At 44.3% G+C, this 25103-nt stretch overlaps 1 protein-coding gene across 1 annotated transcript in view; it reads right to left on the bottom strand.

Annotated features, from left to right (window-relative positions):
* bmal1a (basic helix-loop-helix ARNT like 1a) overlaps positions 1-25103 on the bottom strand; it is an 84775-nt gene that overhangs the window by 47116 nt on the left and 12556 nt on the right. The window contains exons 2-3 of the mRNA XM_083916517.1: positions 13148-13340; positions 925-988 (exon numbers count right to left, since the gene is read on the bottom strand). Of these exons, the coding sequence (XP_083772643.1) occupies positions 925-970 (46 nt within the window). The 5' untranslated portion in view covers positions 971-988; positions 13148-13340. The remainder of the gene's footprint in view (positions 1-924; positions 989-13147; positions 13341-25103) is intronic.

Below are 25103 nucleotides of genomic sequence, written 5' to 3'. Positions count from 1 at the left end.
CAATGGGTGACACGTCCGGTGAGTATGCTGGCCATGCAAGAACGGGGACATTTTCAGCTTCCAAGAATTCCAAGAGATCCTTGCAACATGGGGCCGTGCATTATCTTGCTGAAACATGAGGTAATGTTCATGGATGTATGGCACAACAATGGACCTCAGGATCTCATCACGGTATCTTTGTGCATTCAGAATGCCATCAGTAAAATGCACCTGTGTTCTTCGTCCACAACGTCCATTATCTCAGCAAAGCAGAAGGGCTCACTATCACACATTTAGACAGATTTGTGAACAATGTTTGAGAGAAATGGTAATATTGTGTATCTGGTATGAATTTTAGATCTTTAAATCCATCTCGTGAAAAGATGGAGCAAAAACAAGTGTTGCGTTTATATTTTTGTTGAGTGTATATATATATATATATATATATAAATATATATATATATATATATATATTTGTATGTGTGTGTATATAAATGAGAGTAAATAGTGTAACTAGATGTACCCGCTGTGGACGGACGGACAGAGAGAGAGACAGACAAACGGACAGATTATTGTTGATCAGTGTTTGCAGTTAGCCTGGTAAATTCCACGGCTCAAGTGCAGTCAGGGAAAAGATACAGACCATAATGAATCAACTCAGAGCTCTGCTTCAACTGTGTGAGAGCCTTATGATGGATGGCCAAAATTTGTGACATGTCAGAAATCCATCTTAATGTCCGACGGCTGGTCAGGAGCAGTTGGTTGGGCCATGATCACTTCACACTCCCTTTTGTACTGCACCGTAAATGACCTAACAAAGCTGAAATTCATCAGCTCAAAATTGGGTTCAGAAACGGACTCAAAATCGTACAGTGTATGCCCAGCTTTAGGGTAGATCAAAAACATTTGCTGTTATAACAGACAAAGGCTGAAAGTCAGACTCACCACAGATGTTCATCACAGCCTCTGTGTTAAAATCATCTCCTTCCATCCACTCTCGAGTTCTCAACTGTGAACACACAACAACATCACATTTACAATTAACTGTCAGTCCAAGCAGGAGAGGAGTCACTCTGAAACTTCAAATAGTTGAAAACTAACACAGAAACAAACAATAGCTACTATTATCTCAGTAATTGCATGTACATAAATACTGTATGTCACAGTTATTTTCTAGGGAGACTTAGGTCATACCATATGAGTTCCATTAAAGACACAAGTCTAAGTCCTAGTGATGGCTGATGCCTGGGTCCAGACCTTAGAATGTGCCCATTCCACAGAGTTGACTGATTTGTCTGGTATCGAGACATCAAACTGGTTTCTCAATTAATTATGCTGTCCAATGCAACGAGGAATGCAAAGATATATACATTGGAGAAACAAAACAACCACTGCATAAACGCATGGCTCAACACAGTAGAGAAACCATCGCTAAACAGAGGAGGAGGTCTGAGAAACCACTTATCTCCAATTTACAATGCTGCCCTTTCAGGAGATTCCCAGGAGATTCAACAATCTAACCTCAAAGAACAACTGTTCACAAAAAGCCTCCTGTGACTCCGACGACTGTCGTTAAGACTCAATAGAGCACTAACGAAGTCGAAACCAACTTCCCACCAACGACTGTCACTCTAACGACGGTCGTTGGCACTTGGAGCACAAAGCGTTTCAGTGACATCATCTGCCTTGTAAGAGGTTAAACACCTGGATCTCCACACCAGTTAGTTGGACCAGTCCCTGCCTGGTCAGATGCGTACATATAACACATTTACATTGTTGTAAAAATGAAAAGCAAATAAGTGTTAACAATTGGCCACCAGGGTCGGGACTAACACCGCTGTCAGCTGACATAGTCACAACATTTAACATAGTCACAACATTTAGTCACAACACTGAAGCTGTTTACAAGAAGGGGATGAGCAGACTTTACTTCCTGAGGAAGCTGAGATCCTTCAACGTGTGCAGCAAGATGTTGGAGATCTTTTATCAGTCTTTGGTGGCCAGTGTACTTTTCTTTGCTCTGGTTTGTTGGGGAAACAGCATCGGAGCCAGCGACACCAACAGACTCAACAAACTGATCAGGAAGGATGGCTCTGTGATTGGCTGCAAAAAGGACACTCTGGAGGCTGTGGTGGAGAGGAGGACACTGAAAAAACTGTTATCCGTGATGATCCTCTCCACCCTCTCCAACTCACACTGGTCAGACAGCGGAGCACCTTCTCCAGAAGGCTGCTTCTGCTTCGCTGTCGTAGCAACAGATACACAAAATCTTTACTACCATAATCCATTACTTTTTTAAATAACTCTCTCACCTCTGCCTGACAGAGAACTCTGGTCTCTCTACTGTTTTGTAGTATGTATCATTATTGTTATAGTGAATTTTCCATATTTTGTTGTATATATTGTTATTGTTTATTGTTTATAGCACACTGTGCACTGTATATATACACTATGTATATATTGGATTCTATTTATGTTATGTACAAAGTGTTAATTTGCTGACCCACTACTACTGCTGTTACAAAATAATTTCCCAGTCTGGGATCATTAAAGTCATTCTATTCTACATGAACGGATGAAGCCTCTTGGATGAGAGGTGAAACGTCTTCCTAGATAAATAACCAAGTCCAGTTGCCTTTGACTGAAATTGCTTTGATTAAAAACAATATACCATACATTCTGAATTATTGAATAGAAATAGACAGCTTAATTTTGTATACATTTTTAATTTAGTATAGTTTTCATCCAAGGGAATTTTATTATGATATTCCACAGTAATAAGTTCTGTAAGTTTATGAAAAGATACCTAAAGTCATCTAGAATGCACCTGAATAGGGATGTAGCGGTTAACGGTGAACGGTAAACCCAGATAGAAATTTTGACCGTTTTCATTTCAAATAAAATTATTATCTTGGTGGATAACCACGCTCGCGGCCTGGAAGCCATGTGTTTAATCCTCCCAAGCGCTTCATTCGAGTCTATTGCGAGGCTAGTAAATAGAGGCTAAAAAGTGCGTTTTCCCAGAGGGATTTAGGAGACTCTGGAGGTGACGTACCACTCTGAATGGGTTTCGATCGCCGGTTATCATCTGATCAGTGATACAGGCGCGCTCTGCTTTTCTCCAAGTGAGAAATACAGAATAGTTGCAAGCCCGTGCAAAGATGTACGTGCACGGATCATTCTCTGGTAAGAGGAGACTACAGCGCTTAGGACATCTTTCAGCCTTCTACGGGGTTCCTACTAGGGTTGCAAACAGTTGTCGATAAGAAATTACTCAATTAAAATAAATTAATTGCAATTAATAGCGTTTTGAATCTGTAATTCCCCGCCAGTCCACGTGAGGGTGCGCTTTCTGCCAGACCTACTTGACGCACACGCGGGAACACAAGCGAAGCAATTCTCTGACGACAACAAGAAAAACGAGAAGCGGTACACTGACAGGATGAAGAGTGCAAAACGGAGTGCAGTATGGAGCCACTTTAAGTTGGTTGATGACGACAAAGATGGCAAATGCAGAATATGTGGAAGTATTTTACAGGACAACAACTCCATAACTTTGTTGAATTACCACCTAAATACATCACATTCAGCCGTGCTACAAGCAGTGAATGTTTCTCAGCCTACAATCACCACAAGCAGAGGGCATTACCTAGCAGATATGTAACATGGTTACTACAGACATGCTGCCGATAAATGTCTAGATCAACCATAACCACCCATATGGAAGCAAGCTACGCAAGGAAGAAGGCCGAGTTGAAAACACAACTATGCCAGTGAGGCATACAGCCTCACTGGCATAGTATTGTATTCTTCTATTCAGGAATGATTTTTTTTATGCTGCTGCTATGTGGAAGATGAGAGAATGCCCAATTTATTTTCATGTTAAGTAGCCGGTGTAATATTTTGATATTTTCTATTGAGAATGTTTGATATGCTACCAAAATATTATTCCCTGCCCTCAAGTGAGTGATTAAGGAATATTACTTGCATTTTTTCTTTATTTCTTAAGGAAGATAGCCTTTTATGTAATGTTTAGACCTTTTCAAAGTTGTAAACATAAACATTCTAAATGTGTCCCAGTTTGATTCCTGTTGCAGTGAATGTGAACGACATCATCTGACAGGAAATTAACAAGGAACAAGGCTGTTGCCTAGTTATGGAATTCCATTAAAAAGGTCCATACAGTTAACCTATTCAGAGAGAAATTCAGGTTCTCATCTCAAATTTTCAGACACAAATTTCCAGACATCTACAAAAAATATTTTAAGCCAATATTAAACATTTGTTAGATGCTTATTATGTAAATAAATGGTTTTACTTTTAATACGTATGTTAAATTCTGTATGCCATTATGTTGCCAAGTAATTACAAGACATTTTTACCTGTGTATTGTAGCTCATATAAGTGAACAAAGTCCAAACTGAGACATGTTCAACGCAGAACATTTTATTCAAGGTAAATGCTAAAAGAGTGCAATTAATAACTGTGAGCCTGCAACCCCTACAGACAGGAAGAGTAGGGATGGACAATTAACCAGGAACTACAAAAGAAAACATAAGTCTGGGCTTCACTAGCTTTTAGATGGAGTAAACATAATGTAAATAAATAAAATAATAATAAATAAATATGCATTATGAATAAAATGTAGACGACCATGGTAACCAAACACCATTCTACAGCCAGCTTGATTAGTTTCACACCATCTACAGGTTGGCTATGTTGCGTTAGTAAACTTGTTGGGATTTGGGATTTCCCGGTTCTGGCGCTGTGTAAAGCGGCAGCCAGCAACAGTTGCTCCCTCTCCTTTCCGCACTTTTTTGCTATTTTATCTTATTTTACTGTCTTTTTATCAGTGCTTTTTCCTGTAAGTCGTCGTGCTAACCTTAGCCAACTATGTTCGTTGGGACTATTTTTGCCGACCGCGTCTCCGTCTGGACGCAACAATGCGGCGGCTCCATTGTTTACACCCGTGAACAGCTGTTGTCGCTAGCACCAACGGCGCTAATGCGGGAGAGACCTGAAATCCCCACAGAACTGAGGAGAAAGTACAGGGGATGTAAGGCTGGACGTAAACACCAGGAAAAGAAGAGGAGATATAAACCATCTCTCCCTTCCATCACCATGGGGAACGTGAGGTCGCTGGCTAATAAGATGGACGAGCTGGCGGGCCTGGTGAAGACTCAGTGGACGTATCGTGTGAGCAGTGTGCTGTGTTTCACGGAGACATGGCTCCACAAGGACATCCCGGACTCTAACGTAACTGTGGACGGCTTTCAGACTGTTTGGGCGGACAGGAGTCACCGTGAGAGTGGCAAGAGAAAAGGTGGGGGACTTGCTATTCTTATTAACAACAAGTGGTGTCATCCTGGACACGTTACTGTAAAGGAGCGTGTGTGTAGCCCGGACATTGAGCTGCTTGCCGTGAGTCTTCGGCCTTACTACCTGCCGAGGGAGTTTTCACACGTGATCGTTCTGGTTGTTTACATTCCTCTGACTGCAAACGCGGCGCGCGCGAGTGACGTCATCCACACCGTCGTCGCGGGCCTTCAGACACGGCACCCAGACGCATTCATTGCAATATCTGGGGACTTCAACCACATCACTCTGGCTGCAACACTGCCCACTTTCAAGCAGTTTGTGGACTGTCCCACCAGGGAAAACAAGACACTGGACCTGCTGTATGCTAACGTTAAGGAGGATTACAGCTCCACTGCCCTTCCCCCTCTTGGAAGATCAGACCACAACCTCATCCACGTGCAGCCCCTGTATAAGCCCCAAGTCCAGCGGCTTCCTGTGACCACCAGGACTGTGAGGAGATGGTCACAGGAGACTGACAAAGCTATCAAAAGGGTTGCTTTGAACTCACAGACTGGGATTTGCTCTGTAATTCACATGGGTAGGACCTTGATGATCTCACGGACTGCATAACAGGATACATCAATTTCTGTGTGGACAGCGTTGTTCCTACAGTATCTGTACACTGTTTCCCAAATAACAAGCCGTGGGTCACCAGAGACATCAAGGTCCTGCTGAATGCGAAGAAGAGGGCCTTCAGAGAAGGGGACCGAGAGCAGATGATGCAGGTCCAGAGGGAGCTTAAGGAGAGGATCCAACAGGGCAAAGACACCTACAGGAGGAAGCTGGAGCACAAACTCCAGCAGGACGTGTGGAGCGGCATGAGGAGCATCACTGGCTACAAACCATCTGGAAGCCAGACAGTAGGTGGTGGTACTGAACGTGCCAATGAGCTGAATCTGTTCTTCAACAGATTTGATGAAAGGGCTCTGGACCACCCCCCCACGGCTCCTCCACAACCATCCACCTCCAAACCTCCAACCCTGCTGACACCTCCCCCTCAATTCCTTCCTGATTTTGCCCTACCTGTCCCCTCCCCCCCGCCATCACCTCTCTCCACCCCCTCCAACACACACAGCAGACAGACCTTCACTGCAGAGCAGGTGAGGAAGGAGCTGTGCAGACTCCGCCCAGGCAAAGCAGCAGGTCCCGACGGTGTCAGCCCGAGGGTCCTCAAAACATGTGCGATCCAGCTGTGTTGAGTCCTGCAGTACATCTATAACCTCAGCCTGAGTCTTGAGAAGGTCCCTGTGCTGTGGAAGACATCCTGCCTGGTACCAGTACCAAAGAAGGCGCATCCCAGCACCTCCGAAGATTACAGACCGGTGGCGCTGACGTCGCACCTGATGAAGTCCCTGGAGAGGCTGGTCCTTTCACTTCTTCTGCCCCTGGTCAACTCATCACTGGACCCTCTACAGTTTGCCTACCAGCCGAGACTAGGTGTGAAGGACGCCATCATCTTCCTGCTCAACCTTATTGTTACTCTGACCCTTTCCCACCTTTGTATTGAAACTGTTGCAAAATAATTTCCCTCAGGATAAATAAAGCTTCTTTAATCTTGAATTTGTATATATTTATATATTTTATTTTAGAAAGTGAGACAATAGTCTGGAAACAACACAAACATTTTTCCAAACTCTTTTCCCTTTTTCCATACTTTTACAGACCTGGAAATTACTCAAATTAAATTCCACAACGCCACGACAGAGGAGATGCACTGTCGAGATTGCCGTATGTATGGCAAGAGGCGGAAGCAGAGGGAGGTGTCTGCTTCTCCTCCTCTTTTGAGGACTCAGAGCCCTCAGTCTATGCTCTATGCTCTGTGAAGGGGTTTTTCAATCAGTGTCTGACTTCCACATTACATTATGAATGTTATTGTTGTTGTTTATCTAAATGTTATTCAGTCAAAATATGTCTCGAAAAGCAAAATAAACTTATAAGTTTATTCATCTCATCTCATCTTCAACCGCTTATCCGGGGTCGGGTCGAGGGGACAGCAGCTCTAGCAGGGGACCCAAAACTTCCCTTTCCCACGCCACATGAACACGCTCTAACTGAGGGATCCCGAGGCGTTCCCAGGCAAGTGTGGAGATATAATCTCTCCACCTAGTCCTGGGTCTCCCCCAAGGCCTCCTCCCTAGGGAGGCGTTCCAGGCACTAGATGCCCGAACCACCTTAACTGGCTCCTTTCAACGCAAAGGAGCAGCGGCTCTATTCTGAGTCCCTCAGGGATGGCTGAACTTTCATTTCGGCCGCTTGTACCCGCAACCTCGTTCTTTCGGTCATGACCAAGCTTTCATGACCATAGGTGAGGGTAGGAACGAAGATTGACCGGTAGATCGAGAGCTTTGCCTTGCCTTTGCCTGACGATGCCATCAGGACCACATCATCTGCAAAAAGCAGAGACGAGATCCTCAGCCAACCAAACTGCACCCTTCCCCATCACGACTACACCTCGATATCCTGTCCATGAAAATCACGAACAGGATTGGGGACAAAGCGCACCCCTGGCGGAGGCCAACCCCCACCGGGAATCTGACTTACTGCCGAGGATCTGGACACAGCTCTCGCTTTGGGTGTAAAGAGATTGACTGGCCCACAGAAGTGACCCCCTCACCCCATACTACCGCAGCACCTCCCACAGTATCTCCCGAGGGACCGGGTCATATGCCCTCTCCAGATCCACAAAGCACATGTAGACTGGATGGGCATACTTCTGGCCCGTCAGTACCTTGCAACTGCCTCTGGAGTCTTCTGGGATAACATATCCTGGAAGGCCTCCTTCTTCAGTTGGACAGCTTCCCTGACCACTGGTGTCCACCACGGTGTTCGAGGGTTACCGCCCCTTGAGGCACCTACGACCTTGAGGCCACAGCTCACCGCTGCAGCTTCACTAATGGAAGATTTGAACATTGCCCACTCCGGTTCAATGCCCCCAACCTCCACAGGGACGCCCGGAAAAGCTCAGCTAGAGGTGTGAGTTGAAGATCTCTCGGACAGGGGCCTCCTCCAGACGTTCCCAGTTCACCCGCACTACTCGTTTGGGCTTACTTGGTCTATCCAGAATCTTCCCCCATCCTGTGACCCAACTCATTACCAGATGGTGATCAGTTGACAGCGCTGGCCCTCTCGTCACTTGAGTGTCCAAAACATCAGGCCTCAGATCAGATGATACGATCACAAAATCGATCATCGACCTTTGGCCTAGGGTGCTCTGGTACCGCGTACACTTATGTCTGAACATGGTGATAGTTATAGACAATCCGTGCCTAGCACAGAAGTCTAATAACAGACGACCACTCGGATTTAGATCAGGGAGGCCGTTCCTCCCAATCACGCCTCTCCAGGTGTAACCATCATTGTCCACGTGGGCGTTGAAGTCTCCCAGCAGAACTATGGAGTCCTCTACTGGAGCCCCACACAGGACTCTATTCAGGGTCTCCAAGAAGGCCAAATACTCTGAACTGCTGTTCGGTGCATATGCACAAACAACAGTCAAAGTTTCACTCCCTACCATATGCAGGCGTAAGGAGGCGACCGTTTCGTCCACAGGGGTGAACTCCAACACCGCGGCGCTCAGCCGGGGGTTTGTGAGTATCCCCAAACCCGCCCGGCGTCTCACACCCTGGGCAACTCCAGAGAAGTATAGGCTCCAACCCCTATCCAGGAGTACGGTTCCAGAACCGAGACTTAGTGTGGAGGTAAGCCCCACCAGATCCAACTGGTAGCACTCCACCTCCCACATAAGCTCCGGCTACTTCCCCAACAGAGAGGTGACATTACACGTCCCCAGAGCCAGCCTCTGCTGGTGTCTGGTCCATCGCCTGAGACCACTCTGGGAGACCCGACCAGGAGCACAGGCTCTAGACAACACAGCCATCAGGTTCACGGGGACACAAAAACCTCTCCACCACAATAAAGTGATGGTTCCCAGAGAGGTGTAATGTTTATTGTTCATCTAAAATTAAAAGAAGTGTTGAACCTGGGTATCTAATGACACTACAGTGACAAAGAAACAGTGACTAATGGATTGCAGTTGGGTGTTAACTAAATAAATGTCTATTATTGGAATGATGATGAACTAATGACGGGAAAAAACAGCAAACACAGTGCCCCAGTGGCCGATGATATCGGCTGGACTAAGTGTGATTTCGGTGCCACATAAATTCCTGCGCTGCTCTCTGGGGCTCCGAAACGATGTTACAGGCAACAGAACTGGGCTGAAGTTAGTTTAAAGTCGCTGGGACCTAAGTGAATATCCATCCGATAGTTAGTGGGTTATGTGGGTTAGTTTTAGTTAACAACTTTACACTTGGCAGCAGGTCACATTGTTGCTATGGCGCCGTACTAGGTGGCAGCCTGTAACAGCAGCTCCCGTGGGTTTTTAACTTTTTAAAAAGTTTTTGTTGTGTTTGTGTTCTAGTTTTTGCCTGTGACGTCATCCACTCCACTGTTGCCCAGATACAGACGCTGCATCCTAACACATTTATTGTCATCACTGGGGATTTTAATCACGTCTCACTGGATAAAACCCTCCCAACATCTCACCAGTATGTTGACTGCCCCACCAGAGACTGTAACACACTGGATCTGTTGTATGCAAATGCTAAGGATGAATACAGTCCCACAGCCCTCCCCCCTCTCAGAAGATCTGACCACAACCTGGTTCTGCTGACCCCTAAGTATATTCCCCTCGTTCAACGGCAACCTGTCCACACTAGGAGCGTGAGGAAGTGGACTCAGGAGGCCGCTGACGCACTACATGACTGCTTTGAGTCGACAGACTGGGATGCACTTGTTGAGCCACATCGAGAGGATCTGGACAGCATGACCGACTGCATCACAGAATACATTAGGTTCTGTGAATACACCACCATGCCAACCCGGACTGTGAGCTGCTTCTCTAATAATAGGCCGTGGATCACCAATGACCTGAAAGCCCTTCTTAACAAGAAGAGGGCGTTCAGGTCTGGAGACAGGGAAAAACTGAGGAGAGTGCAGCATGAACTCAGGAATATGCCGAGGACCTGTAAAGACGCCTACAGGAAGAAGCTGGAGGCCAAACTCCAGCAGAACAATGTGAGGGATGTGTGGACTGGTATGAAGCAGATCACTGGGTGTAAGGTGAGCGGCAGACAGTCATCAGGCAGCCTGGAGAGGGCAAACGAGCTGAACAGATTCTTCAATAGGTTCAGCTCACAGCCTTCTGTCGTCTCCATGACACCTCCAGAACCCCACACACCCTCACTGCCCCAAATGCTTCCTCCCCTCCCCCCTCAATCCCCTGCTGTGAGCTCTCCTGTGCAGCACCTCTCCTCCTCCTCCACCTCTTCCACCTCCACCTCCTCCTCCACCTTTACCTCCTCCTCCATCTCCTCATCCTCCACTGAAGACACCAGCAGCCTCCCCCGCATGACTGTGACTGCAGGCCAGGTTAGGAGACAGCTGGAGAGATTCCACCAGCGTAAGGCTGCAGGCCCTGACGGTATCAGCCCCAGGATCCTGAAGACATGTGCCAGCCAGCTGTCTCCTGTCCTACAACACCTCTACAACCTGAGCCTTGGTCAGGAGAGAATACCAGTGCTCTGGAAGACTTCCTGCCTGGTTCCTGTTCCAAAGAAGTCGACACCATCAGACCTCAATGACTATCGATCAGTGGCCCTCACATCTTACGTCATGAAGTTGCTGGAGAGACTAGTTTTGGTCAAACTGAGATCGCAGCTGAGAGCCCTGCTAGACCCTCTGCAATTTGCTAACCAGCCCCACTTGGGAGTTGATGACGCTGTAATCTACCTGCTGCAACGAGCCCATTTGCACCTGGATGGTGGAGGAGGTACTGTGAGAATCAAATTCTTTGATTTCTCTAGTGCTTTTAACGACCTTCAGCCACTGCTACTGGGGGAGAAGCTGCGGGTGATGGGAGTAGATGACACAATGATCTCCTGGATTACCGACAACCTGACAGGCAGGCCGCAGTTTGTCCGTATGGGCAGTGTTCTGTCTTATGTGGTGGTAAGTGATACAGGAGCTCCACAGCGGACTGTACTGTCTCCATTCCTGTTCACCTTATACACCACTGACTTTCAGTACAACACTTGAGTCATGTCACCTGCAAAAGTTTTCTTGACTCGACTCGGCTGTTGTTGGGTGTATAAGTGAGGGACAGGAGGAGGAGTACAGGGCACTGGTAGACAACTTTGTGAAGTGGACTGGACAGAATCACCTGCGGCTGAACATCAGCAAGACCAGAGAGATGGTTATAGATTTCAGGAAGAAGAGGAACATGGCTTTCCAACATCTGTGGATTCTGGGAAAGGATGTGGAGGCGGTGGAGGATTACAAGTACCTGGGTGTTACCATCAACCACAGACTGGACTGGAGATCTAACACTGAAGCTGTTTACAAGAAGGGGATGAGCAGACTTTACTTCCTGAGAAGCTGAGATCCTTCAACGTGTGCAGCAAGATGTTGGAGATCTTTTATCAGTCTGCGGTGGCCAGTGTACTTTTCTTTGCTGTGGTTTGTTGGGGAAGCAGCATTGGCGCCAGCGACACCAACAGACTTAACAAACTGATCAGGAAGGCTTGCTCTGTGATTGGCTGCAAACAGGACACTCTGGAGGCTGTGGTGGAGAATAGGACACTGAAAAAACTGTTATCCATCATGGATAATCCTCTCCACCCTCTCCAACTCACACTGGTCAGACAGCGGAGCACCTTCTCCAAAAGGCTGCTTCAGCTTCGCTGTCGTAGCAACAGATTCAGGAAATCTTTCCTGCCACAATCCATCACTTTTTATAATAACTCTCTCACCTCTGCCTGACAGAGAACTCTGCTCTCTCTACTGTTTTTTTTTTGTTGTATATATTATTATTGTTATAGTATATTTTGCATATTTTGTTGTATATATTATTGTTTATTGTTTATAGCACACTGTGCACTGTATATATACACTATGTATATATTGGATTCTATTCATGTTATGTACAAAGTTTTTATTTGCTGACCCACTACTGCTGTTACGAAATAATTTCCCAGTCTGGGATCATTAAAGTAATTCTATTCTATTCTATTAGCCTCCCCTAGCAGACAGGGAATCCTCACCAACTGTGAGGCGTGAGCGTCTATGCACAGCAGCTCCAGGGGGGGAAAGGACCATAGGGCTCGTGTTAAGTTACTGCTGATGGGAAACCCATCATTTCTTGATTTTGTTGCTTAACAATAAAAGCTTATAATGACAAAATAACAGGGGACTTTTATTATGAAGAATACATAGGAAATGAATGTGTTTATTCATTCATTTATTCACTAGGTGAAGGCATAAAAAATGCCACAAAGTTCGTTTTTTAAACAATTTTAGTTGACAGTGACTATGTGTATATTACCATATCATCAGTGCTTTCTGAACATATTAAACACACTAAAAATACTGCGATAATACTGAAAACCGTGATAATTTTGGTAACAATAACCGTAAGTATCAATTTTCATACCGTTGCATCCCTTTACTTGAAGTCATATTAGTCATGGGAAACAGATAGTTTTATTTAATTTAATATATATTATAATTTAATATTTTACTGTAAAGGAAATTATAGCTATCATTATATGAACCTATAACTTATACCCTATAAAAAGTAAAATGGGAGTAGACAGCTAGAATAATAGGTACCAAAACAATCTGTATTTTCTGTCTGCATCTTTCTGGCAGTTCTCACATGAGAGACTGATACAAGATCAGTAGGCTCGATTCACATTCACATCTCTGAAATATGAGTGAGCTTGCAAACGAAGAACAGAGCAGCTTCAGTTACCTAGATAGGAAACTGAAACAGGCCTATTACAACCTGGACAGGCCGGGTTTAATCTGGATCGATCTGGTCTGCTTGGTTCAGGTCTGGTCTTAGTCTGGTTTGATGCAGCCTGACGTAGTTTCATCCGCTTTGGTGTGGTCAGCCTGCCCTGATATGATATGATCCTTAAGCAGCTGGTGCAACCCGGCTTCCCCTGGAGAGAGATGAAGAGAATGGTCAGTCAAGTGCAAATCTAAACTTTCAAAAATCTAAAAATGTTAAACTAAATTAAATACATCAGAAGTTATAAACAAGACCACACATGTCATAGGGATCATGGGCATGAGTTCTCAAATACTCCATTTTGGATGTCAGAATCTGTTAAACATAGTAATTCATGGCTCATGCCAGCCACCAGGCTAATGCGCATTGTAAATGGCAAATACTTCAGTGTGTTCAGTTGTAGGTATTTATGAGGGGTCTTACCATTCATCTACAACATCAATGTATTGATTTATATTCCTACCATCCAACTACATCATCAACTACATAGGTGCTCAGCAAGTTGTCCTTAACTGGGGACATATAGTATATCGAAATAAAATCGATTTGCAAACTAAATATTCCAATGTATCAAGTTACAATTTGTACATTGTATTATTTGCTTACTAAGATAAACAGTTACACAACACATAGTAGTAGCAGATGAAAGCAAGTTGAAATATCGATTTTCTACGTTTAGCGTATGCCTGTTGAACAGGTGTGTTGATAAGTAATGGCTTGTCACTGACAAAGGCACTTAAAGGCTGTAATGTTTCATGTTCCTGTCCCTGCGGTGGTGAAGTATAAAAAAAGAGCACTGAAAAGAGTATTCCACCAGTAAAGAAGTTGTCAAATGTTGAACGTCCTTGTATTTTAACTGAATTGGCAGGTCCTGAAGTTGCACTTTATTTTCAAATAAAAAGTTAAATTTCTTCCAGAAAATTTCCAGGAATCCCCACCTGCATGTACAGTGTCGATGTATTCTTTTCCCCCAAAACTTTTGGCAAAAAGTAACTGTTTTGAATAGAAAATGATTGAAAATTCCAAAATGTTACACAACTAGTTTTTTTGTTTCACATTAATAACTTTTTATTGGTTTAAAATTTGCATGTGCTCAGGGCTGCAGATGGACACGGACAACCATTCTAGTGTTGCCACAATACCAAAATTATGACGTCGGTACGATAACTGCCTAAAATATCTCGATACCGACTGAAATGACACCACAGCGGGGAAAAAAAATCATCATCAAAATGGAATAAAATATTAGCTGACAGCATTCATCCATCCATCCATCTTATCCCAAAAGCAATTTCAGTCAAAAGCAACTAGACTGGTTATTTCTCTAGGACGATTCACCTCTTAGCCAAGAGACTTCCTCAGTTCATGTACGCATCTGACCAGGCTGAGACTGGTCCAACTATCTGGTGTGGAGATCCAGGTATTTAACCTTTCACAAGGCCGATGATGTCACTGGAACCCTTTGTGCTCTAAGTGCCAACAACCGCCATAAGAGTGACGTTGGTGAGAAGTAGGTTTTGACTTCGTTAGTGCTCTATTGGGTCTTAACGACAGTCGAAGTCACAGGAGGCCATTTGTGAACAGTTGTTCTTTGAGGTTAGATTATTGAATCTAGAGTTTCAGTCTGTAATTAGTTCAGGTAAATGGAGCAGCAGACTTTTTTTATTTACACTAGATTACACTGGGCGGCAGTAGCTCAGTCCATAGGTGACTTGGCTGGAAACCGTAAGGTCGCTGGTTCAAGTCCCTGTGTGGAGCATGGATTGGTGGCTGGAGAGGTGCCAGTTCATCTCCTGGGCACTGCAGAGGTGCTGTTGAGCAAGGCACTGAACCCCCAACTGCTTGGGGCGCCGGTCACTGGCAGCCCCCTCGCTCTAACATTTCTCCTTAATTGCTGTCTGTCTGTGCATGTGTGTATTTCGTACTTCCCCTCAGAGACTTAAGACTAGTGCACAAAAAAATAAATAAGAAAGAAAATAAGTGTCCAGGTATGTAAGAGTAGATTATTATTTTCACAGTGATTGGCTCCCACTCCTTGTGTGATGGCCTGAGGGACAAAGGAGTTCTTGAGTCTGTTGGTCCTACACTTGGACAGGAGCAGCCTTCCACTGAACAGGCTCCCCTGATTGTTGATGATGGTGTGCAGGGGGTGACTGGCATTGTCCATAATGTCCAGCAGTTTGTCCAGTGTCCTCCTCTTTGCCACCGTAACCAGCAAGTCCAGTTTCATGCCGACTACAGAGCCGGCCAGACTGATCAGTTTATCCGGTCTGGAGGTGTCTCCCCAGCACACCACAGTGTAGAAGAGGACACTGGTGACCACAGACTGGTAAAACATCCGCAGCAGTTTGCTGCAGATGTTGAAGGACCGCTGTCTCCTCAGGAAGTACAACCTGCTTTGTGTCTTCCTGTACAGGTGGTAGTGTGTGTTGTCCAGTCCAGTTCATTGTCCAGCCACAGCCTGAGGTATTTATACGAGTCCACAGCCTCCACCTCAGCTCCCTCTTGCAGGATTGGTCGCGGTCTTGGTCTGGACCTCCAAAAATCAATGACCAGCTCCTTTGTCTTGGAAGTGTTGAGCTGTAGGTGGTTAGTGTAGCATCAGAGAGCAAAGTCCCCCACCAGACTCGGATACTGCTCTGTCACCCCTGATACATCCCACGATGGCTCTAAGTTGTAGCAGAAGTCCGAGGTGTACAGGATGAAGAGAAGAGGGACCAGCACTGTGCCTTGAGGGGCTCCAGTGCTGCTGACCACAGTGTCAGACGTGGTGTCCTTCAGCCTGACGTACTGTGGCCTGTCAGTGAGGTAGTCTCTGACCCAGTCCATCAGACAGGGGTCCACTCCAATCCTGTTCAGTATGTCCTGAAGTATAGGGGGCTGGATGGTATTAAAGGCATTGGAGAAGTCCAAGAAGAGAATCCTCGCCGTGCCGCTTCCCTTATCCAGATGGGAGTGGACCCTGGGCAGCATGTAGAGGATGGCGTCCTCCACACCAACATCTGGCTGGTATGCAAACTGCAGGCGGTGTTGTACCTGGGGGCTGAGGAGGCTGAGGAAGAGCCGCTCCAACGTCTTTATCAGGTGTGAAATGAATGTCACCAGTCGGAAGTCATTCAGCTTGCTAGGCCTGTTCTTCTTGGGAACAGGAATGATGCCGGATGTCTTCCAGATGGTAGGCACTCTCCCTAGCTGCAGGCTTGATCCGTTGTAGTGGTTCCCCCAGTTCTGCAGCTCAGGTCTTCAGTAGTCTTGGACACACTTTATCCGGGCCTGCTGCTTTTCTGGAACAGAGCTTTCTCAGCTGTCCTCTGACCTGGTCTGTGGTGATGTGAGGCGGGGAGGGTGGAGGGAAGAAGGAGAGATGGCTGCAGTGGCGGTGGGGGACGGGGGGACAAGGGCTGGTTAAATCTGTTGAAGAAGTCATTCAGCTCGTTTGCCCTCTCCACTGTCCCCCCTGTAGCTCTGGTCTTTGTGTTGTGACCTGTGATGGTCCTCACACCTTCGCAGACCTCCCTCATCTTGTTCTCCCTCAGTTACTGCACCCTCACACAGGGCCTCAGTTATCAATCTTGCGTGAAAACGGGTGCAGATCTGAGCGCAGAATTGGTCGTAGGAAAGGACCCACGTGTGATTTATGAAACATTCGTATCGGACCAATCTCAGCGTATGAATGAGCGAGCCTTGATAAATGCGGCATTTGAATTCGATCGTCATGAACATGTTACGCCCCTAAATATTCCTGGTTCGGAGGCCTCGCCCACTGAGGTCAAACATGGAGAGGAAGAACGCTGGTTAGAGAAGAAACTTTTCCGACACACAGATCCACATCCTGACATCCGAGATGGAGCAAAATAAGGACGTGCTTTTTGTCAGTCTTAAGAGTGGAATAAAAGGGGCCCATAAAAACGCTGTACGGAAAAGAATAACGGCAGCGCTCCACTGTGACCCGAGTGCGCCTGTGCGCACTGTTGGACAGGTGTAACCCAATTAAAAGCACACGCCTTTGAACATATGAATTGCAAGAAAAGCTGGGATTATATTTAGGAAACGCTGAGTCAAATACATTCAACTAGCTCAAAAGATCCATTTCATTCATTTTGGAATTATTGCTGCAGTATATTTCCACAGAGCATACAGAAAGGTGTTGTTTTGTGTTTGCTATTATCCAAGTTTGGGGTTATTAGGTATTCCGTAAGAGAATACCTTTGTCACCTAAAACCATACGAAGATGTTAATCATCTGATACCTTGTTTGATTTAATGCAATTTATCGAGGGTAGCCACCAACCGAGGAGATGAGTTTGGCTCTGCAGTGCGTCTTGCTGCAAACGCGCGCCAACACATTCATTCATTAATTCAATGTCGGGGTCGCGGGGGGGCTGGAGCCGAACTGTTTTGAAATATAATGGAATCGTGTGTGTGTCCCCCTGGTCACCTGGCCACCACGTTTAAAAGCGACAGCTTGGCATCACAAATCACCTGTACATATATCGAGTGGTAGTTTTTGCGATTGATGATTGCGTAATCATTCATGGATGGTGCCTTCAGACGCACATGAGTACAATCAATCGCGCCAACCACAATTTTAATTTTTTTAATTTATCTGTTCTTAATATGTGACTGCTTATGCTCAATGACAGCTGAGGTTTATTCATTATTTTCAGACAGATTTTGCTGTGCTGCACCGCAAATACACAGGCTCAAATGTGCGTACACGATCTCAGACCAGATGTGAGATTTGATCGTAGCTCACGCTCACGTCCAAATTGATAAATGCCGACGTTTGCCAGGAAATGGTGGTACGCACGTTTTTCTGCCGTACGTTCGTTTGATAAATGAGGGCCACAGTGTTTCACCTTCTGCTGTGCTGCCTTCATGGTCTCCCTGCCCTCCCTGCCCCTGCTCCTGAAGGCATTTGACTATTTCTGGCAAAAAATGTTTTACGGAAACATATTTTGTCTACCATTAAGCTGAAAAAAGTGTAGGACAAAGTTGAGCCGAAACAAACCTCTACCCACCAACCGACTGACTGGACAATCTTTCTCATTTTACAGCTAATCACTAAAATACATTTCTGAGAACACTTTATGCAAGAAATACTCAATACAGTAACATAATAGAGGTTGGCAAGAAAAATCCATTCAAGTACAAATCGCAACTCCTATAAGTTCGAAATCGATTTATAGCTTCCAAAAATCGATTTTTAAAAACTCTTTTTCCGTCTCACCATGCGCACTTCACAGCTTCCGTAGAACACTGTTGCAGGAAGCTACCGGCTAGTCACCCACTGCTAGAACACCCGTCATTGAAGGCAAGTATTTGAGCGCACTTTGGATTTCACCACCTCCAGGGAAGGAGCAGCTGGACAAGACTCATTCAATATGCAAGGTTTGCAAAATGAAAGTCAAGTACTTCGGCAACACCAAAAATGCCCAATGCGGTCAAGTGAGCCATCATTCACTTTTCCGTAGTCAAACCTGCCGGCCCTATATTTGTAGTGAGCTTGTACGCTGACATTTATGGTAAATGTATTGAAACTTTTTAGAGCAGCTGACATGAAGATAAACACTTTACTGTCAATCTGTCTCACTCTGCAGTATAAAACTCTGACATAAAGGTTAACACTTTACTGTCATTCTGTCTCACTCTGCAATATAACACTCTGACATTAAGGTAAACACTTTACTGTCATTCTGCCATTTCTTTTAGGGCTACAATTTTATTTTTCAAAAAGCCAGGATTCTGAGATATAAGGCAGCTACTAGCCTACATGTTTAATTTTATCCATGTTAACAGCACTTTTATTATAGAAGTCACTGAGGGCACACTCACACTGTCCTTCCGTACCGTGGCCAAACAGGTTTTTCGGGTAAAGCCTAGTTCGTTTGACCAGTGTGAGTGCAACCGCTCCGCGCCTAGCTGCGGCCATCTGGCCATTCACGGCCCGTTTGAGAGAGGTGGGCTTTTGTAAAGCGTGTTTGCACATGTACGAGCACGAGTGTGCGCACAACCACGAGCATGAGGCCTACGGCGGCTCTGACGTCATTTTATGTGCGCCTGTTCGGACATAGAAAGAAAGATAAAAGACGGACCATGCGCGGACATTTAACAACAACAACAATGGTGGCGAAAGGTTCACGTTGGTGTGATGCGGAGGTGGAGTGTTTACTGCAGATTTGGTCGGATGAAAATATTCAAAGCAGTCGGACAAGACACAAAAACTCTGGAAAGATTTGTAAACAAAGCAACGCATCGCGATGATGTCATTTTATGTGCGCCTGTTCGGACTTCTAAAAAAAAAAAGACAGACCATGCGCGGACATTTAACAACAACAACAATGGTGGCAAAAGGTTCACGTTGGTGTGATGCGGAGCAGGAGTGTTTAGTGCAGATTTGGTCGGATGAAAATATTCAAAAATAGTTGGACAAGACGCACAAAAACTCAGAGGTCTATGGAAAGATTTGTAAAAAAAAGGCGACACATTGCAATGACGTCAATCAATGCGTGTGAGTTGTTACGGCGTGATGACATATGGACAGGCAAAAAAGCATTTGCGCGAGGCCCAGGCAGTGTGGGTACAAAGGGGCTGGCCAGCGGGGGGAGAGGGAGGGGGGGACAAGTACCCAAAAGCCCGGGGCACGGTACGGGCGGACAGTTTGAGTGGGCCCTGAGAATTTAGATATACTAAAAAAAAAAAAAAGGTGAGGTGAACCGTGGTCCGTAAATGTAGCGTCAATAGCGCTGATGTGGCGAATGTACAGGCTTGTTTTGAGCTGCGGAACTTAAAAGTTGAATTATAGAGTTTCCCCCCGGACCGTTTAGCCCCAGCTAAGCTCGCTCGCTTACAGGCCAAATGAGGGATGACTTCAGATTCCAGGTAAATTATGAAAACTGTGAAAGATAAGTGGCCAGGTCGAAAGCTGTGTGTCAACATCAAACATAGACACGCATTTAGAAAGGAACCATCCAGGTGATACTATCACCGTTGCTGTGAAAAAAGCAAGCTGTACAAACCCAGCTCCAGACACTTTCAACACTTGAAACCTGAATATTATTGACTGAATAAACTGAATATAATATTTATTAATTTTGATTACCTTGTATGACTGTTTATATTTAGCATACTAGTGCTTCAGTAGACCAAATGAGTGCCAATTTATTTTTTGTTTTTTCTTAATGCAATAAAAAAATGTATGTTTTATTATTTGCTAAGGTGATTGAGCCCCTATGTAGTTCCTTCTCATCCACACTTCAGCCAGAAAGTCATACCAGCTCTGTATGAGGAAAATAAATCTGCTGTGGTCCACCACCTGTTTAATGCATCTTCTGTATCACTCACAAGTGTGGACATTCAGTCCTAAAACCATTAAAAACTGTCACTGATGAGCTCTGAATCCACACCTTCAGTGTCAATAGGTGCGTTTCCACTATGGTCGACTACCCTGAATAAGGCGGGTATAGTGTGGTAGTACAGACCCCACCACAATACAGCGAAGTAGACAGTTTTATCCAGTGGTGTAGAAGAATACAGCGAAGAAGATGATCTATGCACAGACATCTTTGCACGGGCATACACACACACCGTACTGCAGCGGGGATTTCAACAAAAACACTTTTACAGTGCCTCGAATCTTTAAGGTGGAGTGTTTTCTTTCTCTCTCTCTCTCTCTCTCCTATTTACTTACACACACACGCACGCACAGCGGGGTGACAGGGGGTCTTTTAAAAACACTTTTACAGCGCCACAAATCTTTAAGGTGGAGTGTTATCTTTCTTCTCATGTTACTTGTACATACTGTCAAGTTAAATCAAACTACAACTATTCTGTATTTCTCACTTGATCAGCTGATCACCAGCGATCCAAACCCATTTAGAGTGCTACGTCACCTCCATAGTCTCGGAAATCCCTCTTAAAAAGAGACAAAACCCCATTTTTTGTAATGGAAACGAACGAGCATTCAAAAGGGTATGCACTGAAACTTTGCCCTGAAAGTTGGCCACTCTAGGGCTAATCGTAACACGCCTATTGATAATGCTTGCATGCTCTTAGGGCGCACTCACACTGTCCTTCCGCACCACGCCCCGGGCTTTTAGGGTACTTTACAGGCGCACATAAAATGACGTGAGAGCCGCCTTGGGCGTCGTGCTCGTGCATGTGCGCACGCTCGTGCTCGTACATGTACAAATGCACTCTACAAAATCCCACCTCTCTCAAATGGGCTGTGGCAACCAACTGGTCATCATCTGTGTTGGGCCATGTGTTTATGCAGTGGTTGTTTTGTAGGTTGTTTTGCAAAGATCTCTACATTGGAAAAACAAAACAACCACTACATAAACGCATGGCCCAACACAGGAGAGCTAACTCCTCAGGCCTGAACTCTGCTGTCCACTTACACCTCAAGGAGAAAGCTCACTCCTTTGATGACAACAATGTCAAGATCTTGGACAGAGAGGACAGATGGTTTGAAAGAGGAGTAAAAGAAGCCATCTATGTTAAAGTAGAGAAACCATCCCTAAACAGAGGAAGGGGGCTGAGACACCACTTATCTCCAATTTACAATGCTGCCCATTCATCCCTTCCCAGGAGATTCAACAATCTAACCTCAAAGAACAACTGTTCACAAAAGGCCTCCTGTGACTCCAATGGCGGCCGTTAAGACTCAATAAAGCACTAACGAAGTTGAATCCAACTTCCTACCAACGACTGCCACTCTAACGACGGCTGTTGGCACTTGGAGCACAAAGGGTTTCAGTGACATCATTGGCCTTGTGAGAGGTTAAATACCGGGATCTCCCCACCAGTTAGTTGGACCAGTCCCAGCCTGGTCAGATGCGTACATGAACTGATGAAGCCTCTTGGATGAGAAGTGAAACGTCTTCCAAGACAAATAACCAAGTCCAGTTGCTGTTGACTGAAATTGCTTTGAGGATTCTCTAACAGCAGTCAAACTGTGAATTTGTTGTGATGTAACATTAATAAACAGGAGATGACTAACTCTGCTCAAACTGATGCTCAGGGCTCCTAGATCACGTGAATAATACCAGGCTATGTCATTTTTTTATTTGTTGTTGCGTCCAATCTTGATACAATAGTGCTATTTTCTGATTGGCTGTTGTGTAACCCCATCCTTTTTTGATTGGCTGGCCGCTGGTATTTGGCCCCTCTTGATCCTGCCAGTTCCACAGTGAGAGTAAAGAGAGCGACACTAGCGACTGGCAGACCTAATAGCTCTCTCTGCAAAAGCGAACGGGGCAGGAAATGGGCAGCGAGCAAAGTGTTAGGGGGTTTTAAATGGGACTTAATGTATCGATCCTTGCAGCCAAAAACACAATACCATCTGTACAAGTATGATCAACAACACCAGTTATAAATTATCTATTTTAAGTCAATCAGTACTGGTAAAATAATCATAGCATTTACATTTTTTGTCAATAATTTATCATCTATCAATCTATCATAATTTATATTAGCAGAATATGGTCTAACTGTAGTGCCAACAGTACAACACAAATGACCCAGACCTTTTAACTTTATCAACATGAAGTGCAAGTGGTAAATTTCCCCTGGGGATGAATAAAGGATTATCTTATTTAATGAACTGAACATTTTAATTAGCTCAGCAGCTTTACAAAATAGTATCTTGACTTTTTAAGCTCAAGTGTTTTACTTAATAAAAAGAAATACATTATTTTAAGTTCAACGTTCTGTCATCTAATATTTTATTCCATTTCAAAAAAGGGAGGTGTGTTTTTTTTTTGGCTCACTCACTCACTCGTCATTGAAATTATATATTTATATTCTTATAAGTCATTTGATGTCTTTAATGTCCAGATCTAAATTTAAGACCGGTTCCTGTTGATATGAGTCACCTGCAGACAGAAGCACCTCATGTTCTCTCTCTTCTCCTCTCTTTTACTCCGCCAGCGATTATTACTCATCTACCAACTGAACACTTGGATGGGCTTGGTGTTTCCAGTTATGCATCGGTTCCGTTTTGTGCTTTTAAAGTGATCTCTCTCACAGCGCGTCAGTGCACAGAGATGAGATGAGATGACACCGCCTGCCTCTACGGCCAAAAATTAACCTACAGTTTTTTACTGCTGTTAAGTTTTTTTTTAAAAAAGGCAAAGTTTTCCGCAAGCAGAATACTTTTATCAAGACACCGTCACTGAAAACAATGGCAACAAGGGTGGAGAAAATGTATTATGACAGAGCGGCAACATTTAGGGCTAATTTGGAACAAAGGCAACAGCTGCGCCTCACCGTTGTGATACACTGAAGCTAACTTAAGATAGGCGATATGTCGAGATTTTAGAAAATATCGATATATTTTAAAACACACAATACGATAAGACGATATCATGTTTTTCGAGATTTATGTTTCGTCAAAATAAACATTTTTACAACGTTTTTTTCATGGAGCCGTCAGTTCGCCAATTTCCCCTCTCCTACTCTTACACAACTTGGCCTTGCCCCGCCTCACTTCCTCTATGAGCGAAAGTCCTAGATGCAGCAGACAGACACAAGCTGGAGCAGCTGTGGAGGAGTTGGTATGGAAATAATGGCTCGATCATATGTATTCAAAGTTTCAGATGAGCAGCAGAATACTGTATTCTGTAGAGTACCACAATGAGGTTGCAACTAAAAAATTGAGCACGACGAATCTCTACCACTAATCCCAACAGCGCCATAAAGTGCAATACGAGAAGTGTGTTAAACTTTGTGCTGCAACCCAGAACTTGAAGCCTTTATTTATTTATATACATACACACAGTATAATATTTACCCTAAATTACATATGTATTTTCAGACTTCACACTCTTTGTTAATAACACACAAAGGGGTACGTGGGTGATGTCGAACCAATGGCTGCCCTTGTTATGGAGGCCGACTGTTCAGGGTTTTTTCTGCATTATAAATTTGGAGGCAGTCGCCTCGCTGAAATTGTCTGCCGCCAAAATCAATGTAGTTTCCCCTCTCGCCACAGAGAGAGAAGTTTTTCAAAAATGTATTAAAAATATTTTGCACGACCACCTGTCACAATCAGAACATAATAAACTTTAAAATGATGGCTACAGGAACTGATACCACCGTATGTTTAAAGAGGGGTGCAGAAGAGGAGTAGTGATACTGATATCAAATACAGCTAAGTTTGATCTTGAGAAAGAAAGCAGGGATAAGGAAGGAGGATATGTCATAGTAAAAGTAAAACTAGAGAATGAACTAGTAACATTAGTAAATATACTGTATATGCACCTCCAGAAAGTGACAAGTACTTTTTTAAATGCCTATTCAATAATATAGCAGAAACACATGGTATTTTGGTTTGCAGGGGAGACCTGAATGTTATGAGACCACAAAATAGATACAACTATTTCCAAAGAGAACAAAATGTATTTGACAAGATTTCAGAATCAGAATCAGAATCAGAATACTTTATCGATCCCCGGGGGGAAATTCTTTCGTTCCAATGCTCCGTGCACAGTAGAAACAAGCCATAAAGATGAATAAAGTAGAAATAAAATAAAGTAAAGATTCAAATAAAATACAATTAAAATAAATCTAAAGTAGCTAATAAATAGCCAATAAAATACAGTACAAATAAATAATAAACAATCAAGTAAACAATCTGAAGTGATTTATAAACATATCTTTGGGGAAGATGGGGATGATTGATGTTTGGAGGGGTCTGCATTATGAATAATGATCTAACAAGGAAGAAGGTAAAAAAAATAAAATAGAAGGTACATAGAGAATCACACCCTCGACCTTGTTTTGGTTTATGGTGTGGAAATTGATGACTTAATAGTCTTTCCACAGAATCCTATTTTATCAGACCATTATTTAATAACTTTTGAATTCATATTACAGGACTACTCACCACTGGGTAAAAGTGTCTACACCAGATG

The sequence above is a fragment of the Echiichthys vipera genome (genome assembly GCF_963691815.1).
Source record: "Echiichthys vipera genome assembly, chromosome: 7".
NCBI lineage: Eukaryota > Metazoa > Chordata > Actinopteri > Perciformes > Trachinidae > Echiichthys > Echiichthys vipera.
This window is presented reverse-complemented; position numbering and strand designations above follow the sequence as displayed.